The 8388-nt window shown below is 42.0% G+C and overlaps 1 protein-coding gene across 1 annotated transcript; it reads right to left on the reverse strand.

Annotated features, from left to right (window-relative positions):
• Positions 1-3569: 3569 nt before the first annotated feature.
• On the reverse strand, positions 3570-6503 carry LOC127573549 (syntaxin-3-like). Its single transcript, XM_052021882.1, has one exon. The coding sequence runs from the start codon at positions 6465-6467 to the stop codon at positions 5511-5513; it is 957 nt and encodes a 318-aa protein (XP_051877842.1). The 5' UTR covers positions 6468-6503; the 3' UTR covers positions 3570-5510.
• Positions 6504-8388: the final 1885 nt, after the last annotated feature.

Consider the following 8388-nt stretch of genomic DNA (forward strand, 5'->3'; position numbering starts at 1 on the left):
TATCCACTCTGGGTGTTAGTGTAAATTAAGTGCCTCAATGTGAACTGGCTTTGCATGCCATTCAAATGTTTCGAGCTGCCATCGGTGCTTCAGGAGAAAGGCTCACTACCATCTCAAGTGCCTTTTTGTTTGGTTGAGTTCAGTTTTAAAGAAGGGACTGCAGAATGCTGTTTAATTGTAACAGAAGAGCTTAGCTACAATTTATAATTTGCATTAGTGATTCATTATTCATAAAGGCTTCAAAGATGAACTGTGAAAACACAACCTTGTATACAGGCCCAGGACAAGTCTGATTCATCTTTGATTATTACATTTTTACTTTACTCAATTATTATTTCATTTTAGATGTCTTCCCTCAACATTTTTTATAATATGTAGAGCTACAGGAGCTTACTGCCATTGGCTACATATTAGTAGTCACTGAAATTACTTGCTGACACAACAAGCAAAAGCTAACTCATGTTATTAATATTGAAGACTATGTTCTTCCATAGTAAGTGAGCTGTGGATAACAGCAGGAAAATGTCATAAAGGCTAATGGAGCAGAAGTATTTTTATTAAGATTTTTATTTATTCACAAGCTGTGGGCATTTCTGGCAGGGTGACATTTATTGCCCATTCCCAATTGCCCTTAGGAGGTGGATTTTGAGGTGCCTTTTCAAACTGCTACAGTCTATATGCTGAACAGTGCTACTGAGAACTGTAAGTAGTTCCAGGATTTCAATCCACTGACAATAAGTAATGGGAGTTATTACAAAGTTTATTATATTTTGTCCAGAGTTAAGTGGGTTGATTTTAGTATGTTGTGTTCATATTGCCAGTATCCACTCTTTAATAACACATCCTTTAGTGCCACAAAGAAAGCAGAAAATGCACGTGCTGCATACAGCTGACCTTCAGCTCAATCTCATGGTTCAAAATAAATCACACAAATAACCCATCACATGATCTCACTTCCTCATGAGTGAGCCCAAACTAACTGTCCTCTACTGTACTACTTGGAACGCTCCATAAACTACAAATGTTTCTGCTAGATTTCAACACTGAAAAACATTTGGATCTTTATTGGTATTTATGCTTATTTGCACAGCTCATGCCCATTGACATGAAAAACATGATGATGCTGGAGGAACTCAACAGGCCAGGCAGCATCCGTGGAGAAAAGCAGGTGGTCAACGTTTCGGGTCAGGACCCTTCTTCAGGACTGCTGAGTTCCTCCAGCATCATCGTGTTTTTTATCTAGATTCCAGCATCCACAGTCCTTTATTTCTCATGCCCATTGACATACAGAAGGCCCAAATTTACACATGCTACACAGACGACTAAATTCTGTTTCTGTTACAAAGGATAGTCAGACTGCAGAAACTTGCCCTCTGTCACATATTCTAAACCCATGGCAGGATAAAGAATCCTCTTCCAAAATTTGGTTCTATCGGGAGTCGATGAGTTTTAGAAGGGGAATATACTACATAGGGGAATATATTGGGCCAAATGCAGGCAAATAGGACTAACTTAGATGGGCATATTGGTCAGCATGGAAGAGTTGAGCTGAAGGGCCTGTTTCCGTGCTGTATTACTCTATGACACACAGCTGGTGCAACATTGCAGGAACTTTCTTCACATTATGGGATCCCATGCTTTCAAATAAATTCTAACCGTTCTTTGGTCAAAAGTGATCAAATTCTATTTTTACTACATAGAAATAAGTTCTGGAATCAAATTTGTTGGGATGTTTACAATATAAAAAATAAACTTCCACAGTAGCAACACCAGAATCCCTAACCCTAACCCTCTGTCTGTGGACGCATTACAGGAGGATGTGGCTTCCAGGAACTCTGCTGAGTCGAGGGATGGTTTGACACACAAATGTCACATTCAGGTTATATGTTTTGCATTTTCAGTGAACACACAGAGACAGAAAGGATCCATGCACTCTGACAAAAGTAGTCTGAACCACATTTACTGTTCCAGCTCCTCAACAGCTCTAGAAAAAACTGGAGCAGGAAAAGTTGCTCAAACAGTCCATTGACTCCTCATGCACAGAGAATTAAAATATGCTGTTCACATGCAGAGAGCTTAGAGCGTGCTGAATAAATGGACAAAGCATGGGTCAAGCTCTATGGTTCTGTGGGTTCACTTACATTTTAAAACCAGGCATTTCTTTCCTAATTTTCAGTTTAAATTCTTTTGTCTGACGTTGTCATTATAAACATGCCAGTAATTATAGTTCTCGTAGTAACCTAGAAACTGTAAAACACCTGACAAGAAAAGGCCTTACATTGACACTGAGGCCTTTCCTCACGAACTTCTGCCATTGTGAATAGTAGAGTTGGACAACAGATTTGTGGAGGGTGGGGTGGGGGTAAGATAAGAATGGGAGGAAAGATGGTGGATATGGGAAAGGATTCCAATGTGACACAGTTAAGAGAGGATGTTGGGGATAAGGTGGGGTGGGCAGGATGGATGGTGGTGACAGGTTAGGAACCAAGAACATCAGTAAATAAAATATCATTTTGCAGCTGTTGTAAGGATAGGTGAGAGTGACCACTGTCAAAAGGCATCTACAAGGAAGTTATGCTCCAACTTTATAAAACGTTGGTTAGACCTCAGCTGGAGTCCTGCATGCAGTTCTGGCCACCACAGTATAGGAAGGATGAGATAGTGCTGGAGGGGTTGCAGCATTGGATGGAGCATTTTAATTATGAGGAGAGACTGGAGAGGCTGGGTCTGTTCTCCCTGGAGCAGGGGAGGTGCAGAAGGGACGTGAATGAGCTTTTTCTAAAATTACGAATGGTATAGATAGGATAGACTGTATGAAACCTATCTCCTTATCAGAGGTAGATAAAACTACAGGACATAGGTTTAGGGTAAGGGGGAAGAGATTCAGAGATGATATGAGGAGGACCATCTTCACCCAGAGAGTACCTGGAATGCACTGCTTGAAAGAGTAGTAGAAACTGGGTTGCTGACAGCATTTGAGAAGTGTCTAAATGAACACTTGAATCGCCTAGGCATAGAGGGCTATGAACCAAGTGCTGGGAGATGTGGTTAATATGGAAAGGTGCCCACTGGTTGGTGTGGATGAGTTGGGCCGAATGGCCTGTTTCCATCCTGTACAATTCTATAATACATGGAAGCAGATGGAAAACCTGGATTCCTGGCAGCAGTTCCTCAGCCAGCCTGTAAAGCCAGCCCCTCAGCCCCTTTAGTTAACATAGACAGTTCTTGTAATTAAAGCCTACCTTGGTGTGCAAGAGCCAAGGCTTTTGTGGAACTCATTTGTGCAGTTCAATTTTACAACAGTGATGTCAAAATGAAGGCTGTAAACTGTTTGACAGAACTACATGCCTCTCTGTGCACGTCGTACACACAGTACACTTGGGTCAAACATTCAGAATCGTTCTTCTGACAGACAAACTCAAAGTCTTTTTTAAATTACTCACAAAGCAGACGGGTACATTGACCTATGCAATAACATCTCTAAACTGGGAAGTTTACACCTGCAATTTTCTTAATTTTTTGTAGACAAAACTGTTGACTTGAAATCTGCACAGTTGCAAGATTTTTATTTGAGATATTTCATTGGACATAGTATGGTCAATGCATACAGCTTCAGTTTTTAATTCATTTTATCCCACCACTCTCCCTCTGCGTCTAAAACACAAAGGCAGCAGATCTCAGGGACATATTCTGTTCTAGATCACCACAATCCTGTTTTGGCTGTATAAATAGCCAGTCCTTGCTTTCTGCTATCTTCATATCCTGGCGAACAGCATTTCTGGGCCATGCTCACCTCTGGACTTCAGTGTTCAGGAAGGCAACCATCACTACTTCTTCCAATGTAGCTTGAAATGGACAATAAATTTTGCTAACAGCCATAAACCAAGAATGATTTAAAAATAAACCACATTACCAAGCTTCAGAAAGGTGTTTCAGTGTGTTAACATATAATTGTTCTTTCACAACAGGAGCTTTGTCCAGTTAGCAGGCATTCCAATGGCCTTGATTCTCACAACTTCCGAGTAAATTAGAAATTCAGAGGAAAAAAAAGCACAAGAAAAATACAGAAATCATATACAAAACAGGATAAAAGTCAATTAATTCCAGGAAACTGTAGCTGTTATACAAAGGTGACAATACAGGTAAAGAGGTCTGCCCAGTTTTTCCAGTAAACTCACAGGAACAAGAGCAGGCTACTGACCCCGTCCCACCATTCACTGAAATCATTGTCATTCTATAATTTAACTCCATACACAAGTCTTTTCCTGATATTCCTTAATACATTAACTTAAATATTCCTTAATTAATCTTGATTTTAAATTAATCTTGGGTGACCTGTCATTAAGACAATTGAAACTGATTGGTGAGTGTTCTATCTAACCTATTTATTCTTCCTAAATCAAACTTCAAAATAACTTAAAAATTCAATCAGGTCTCCCCTTAATCTTCAAAACTCCATGGAATATAATCACTCTCCAAACCTTGGAGAACCTTTGGGCATCCCTCACCCCCGATGTTTCACCATCGAGAAATGTTCTCATTGTTCTTTGTGTTAAAGCTGGACAAACCCACATTCACCTGCATTGAAATCCGTGTGCCATGGTTTTGTCCCCATTTGCCTAATATATCAGAAACTCTTTATACTTAATATGTCTGCTTACACCACTCACAATGCTGTCCACTTCTGTGTCACCAACAAACTTAGATATGCAGCAACAAACAATCTGCTGGAGGAATTCTCAACTTAGATTTGCAACTCACTATTCCATTTTCCTAGGTTGATCATAAACAGTGAGGAGCTGAAGACAAATATGCATTACCAATTACTGGTGCTCTCCATCTCCTGTTGTTCTGCCACCAGTTTCAACTATGTGTAACAGTCCATTATGAAGAACCTTATTAAATACTTTCAAGACATCAATTTAAATAGCAACCATTACATTAGGCACTTATTCAAATCATTCAGGTTTCTTCAACATTACCTACTCTTTACAAATCTTTGCTAGTTCTCTCTGATCAACTGAAAACTGTCCTTAGACCAGTAATTTTCTAACAGATGCTAGGCCAACTTTTCACTGGTTTTCTCCTCTGAACTTTCTGAGATAGCAGAGCTGTCTGCAATTATTCGCTCTGAAGAAATGGGTGCCTGAGCTGAGAGAATTTTGAAAGATTTTGATGAAGTAATCTGCAATATTCTCACCTACTTCCTTTAAAATTTTGCGATTACTACTAATCCCTTGGTTAATGTCAGCACACCCCTGTAAACACTGGAAAGTCCTCAGGGCCACGGAATGGAAGATAACAGACTCCCTGATTCATACCTCCCGAACACGCACTCCCAGGTGCCCACATTCCTGTCTTCAGCAAGTCCAGCCGCAGAAATAATGCACAGACAAGTCAATAAATCTACAGAAATGTGACAACCGATCCGGATAGTCCTGGAGTGGAATACAATCCGTTCCTTAGGACTTTCCAGGTTCTTAGAAAAGCCATGTGCGGTGCTATTGTTTTTAAGAAGACATCTTTGCAATACAAGGAATGCAGACACACAGTCCCAGTAAGGCTGCTGCAGCAGCAGAGACACGAGATTTCTTCTGGTACTTTATTGCTTTTTTAACATAGTCTGAAGACTGTGTAATATAGTCAACAGTATGATGTACATTGTATTCAATGCTGTTTACAATTTCTTGTTGCTCAGTTACCAGTACCTCGAAGTGCAGGAAAAGTTCGTGAAGTTCAGCTATCTGCGACTCGAGGTCCAGCAGCTGCTTGTGGCGCTCCTGGGCTAGAGCCAAGTGCTCCTTGGCTTTGAGGATCTCCAGATCCTGGCCAACGATTTGTGGAGCAGAAAGGTTCTCCACAAAACGGTCAACGTCCTCGTCCTGCAGTTGCAAGCCAGCCAGCTCAGTCTGCCGAAGAATTTGCTGTTTCAACTTGGCGACGTATTCAGTCTCTTTTGTATAGTGCGAAGTTAGGATCTGCTGATAACGAGTTACCAATGCATTGTACTGGTACTGGCGAATCCTGTACTCAACCGAAAACGGCGCCTCTCGCCTTTTCCTAAAGAGTACATCCTTCATCCTGTCCAGCTGCGACTGAATGACCTTGGCCTCATAAATCAACTCGCATTTGGCTTCTTTTAGAGTTTTCTTTTTATTGTAGATGCTCTCATTTGCAGTTCCACATAGCACCTCTTCTTGCTTCTTTTGAATATCATGAACTAGATTTTCCAATTTGTTGAGGTTTGAGAAAATGGCTGAAATGTCTTCAAAGAAACCATCCAACTTGTTGGATTCTGTCCCTGCAAACGTTGGGTTGTCGATTCCCCCAACAATACCCTCCGTGAAGTCGTCCTCTGCCGCTTTCTTTAACTCCTGCAGTCTGTCCTTCATTGTAGGTGCTTGAAACTTCTCCAACCGTTTCCGATCAATTAATAAACTCCCTGAAACGAAGCCTATGCTTTTCATAGCCAATTCTTTCCGCGTCGGTGCCAAATGTGTGGTTGAGCCAACACCCATTGTTTTCCTTTGTCACATGATGCCCTTATATAAATACTCGGTGGGTTGAACCTTACACTCAGTAAAGGAAGGCCACGTGTTTGGGACCTCCTGAGCTTGAAGGGGTGAAAATCCTGTCCTAGCTTCACCTCTCAGTTGTTGCAGTATTCTGAATAACAAGGTGGTATCCCTTGAAAGATAGACGGACAGTGTTGGAACTGATAGGAGGAGCAACAATAGGAGAACAGACCAATAGTTTCTGGGCTGTAACTCCTATGGGATGGATACTCTTTCTCATGGTGCAATGTCAGAGTTATACAGCATGGAAACAGGCCCATCAGCTCAACTAGTCCATGGTATTGGTATTGGTTTATAATTGTCACTTGTACTGAGGTACAGTGAAAAGCTTGTCTTACAAACTGATCGTACAGGTCAATTCATTACACAGTGCAGTTACATTGAGTCAGTACAGAGTGCATTGATGTAAGGTGCGAGGTCGCAACAAGGTAGATCGTGAGGTCATAGTCCATCTCATTGTATTAAGGGAACTATTCAATAGTCTTATCACAGTGGGGTAGAAACTGTCCTTAAGTCTGGTGGTACGTGCCTTCAGGCTCCTGTATCTTCTACCCAATGGAAGAGGAGAGAAGAGAGAATGTCCGGGGTGGGTGGGGTCTTTGATTATGCTGGCTGCTTCACCAAGACAGTGAGAGGTAAAGACAGAGTTCAAGGAGGGGAAGCTGGTGTCCATAATGCACTGGGCTGTGTCCACAACTCTCTGCAGTTTCTTGTGGTCCTGGGCAGAGCAGTTGCCGTACCAAGCCGTGATACATCCAGATAGGATGCTTCCTATGGTGCATCTGTAAAAGTTGGTGAGAGTCAAAGGGGACAAACCAAATTTCTTTAGCCTCCTGAGGAAGTAGAGGCACTGGTGAGCTTTCTTGGCCGTGGCTTCTATGTGATTTGACCAGGACAGGCTGTTGGTGATGTTCACTCCCAGGAACTTGAAACACTCAACCTTCTCGACCTCAGCACCATTGATGTAGACAGGTGCATGTACACCACCCCCTTTCCTGAAGTCAATGACCAGCTCTTTTGTTTTGTTGACATTGAGGGAAAGGTTGTTGTCATGACACCATTCCACTAAGCTCTCTATCTCCTTCCTGTACTCCAACTCATCGCTGTTTGAGATACGGCCTACAACGGTGATATCATCTGCAAACTTGTAGATGGAGTTAAAGCAGAATCTGGCCACACAGTCATGAGTGTATAGGGAGTAGAGTAGAGGGCTGAGGACGCAGCCTTGCGGGGCACCAGTGTTGAGAATAATCATGCTGGAGGTATTGCTGCCTATCCTCACTGATTGCGGTCTGTTTGTTAGAAAGTCAAGGATCCAGTTACAGAGGGAGGTGTTGAGTCCCAGGTCTCGGAGTTTGCTGATGAGTTTGCTTGGAATGATAGTATTGAAGGCAGAGCTGTAGTCAATAAATAACAGTATAAACAACCACGTTGACCAAGGTGGCTTCCTGAGCTAATCCCATTTGCCTGATCCCTTGAAACCTTTCCTATTCATGTATATTTCCAAATGTCTTTAAGGTGCTGCAGTTGTATCCACTTCTACAGCTTCCTCTGGCAGCTCGTTCCATATACTCACCACCCTCTGTGTGAAAAAGTTGCCCTTCAGGTCTCCTTTAATTCCTTCCTCTCTCACCATAAACCTATACCCTCTAGTTTTTGACTCCCCTACCCTGGGAAAAAGACTATTGCCATCCATCTTATCAATGCCCTCATGATTTTATAAAAATCACCCCTCAGCCCCCTTTGCTCCAGGGAAAATGTTTCTGGCCCATCCAGTCTCTCTTCATAACTCAAGCCTTCCAGTCCTGGCAAC

Source organism: Pristis pectinata, chromosome 8 (assembly GCF_009764475.1).
Source record: "Pristis pectinata isolate sPriPec2 chromosome 8, sPriPec2.1.pri, whole genome shotgun sequence".
Classification (NCBI taxonomy): Eukaryota; Metazoa; Chordata; class Chondrichthyes; order Rhinopristiformes; family Pristidae; genus Pristis; species Pristis pectinata.

Bases quoted from the DNA above. Each gene is read 5' to 3' on its own strand.
- LOC127573549 (XM_052021882.1), bottom strand. From the start codon at position 6,467: ATGAAAAGCATAGGCTTCGTTTCAGGGAGTTTATTAATTGATCGGAAA.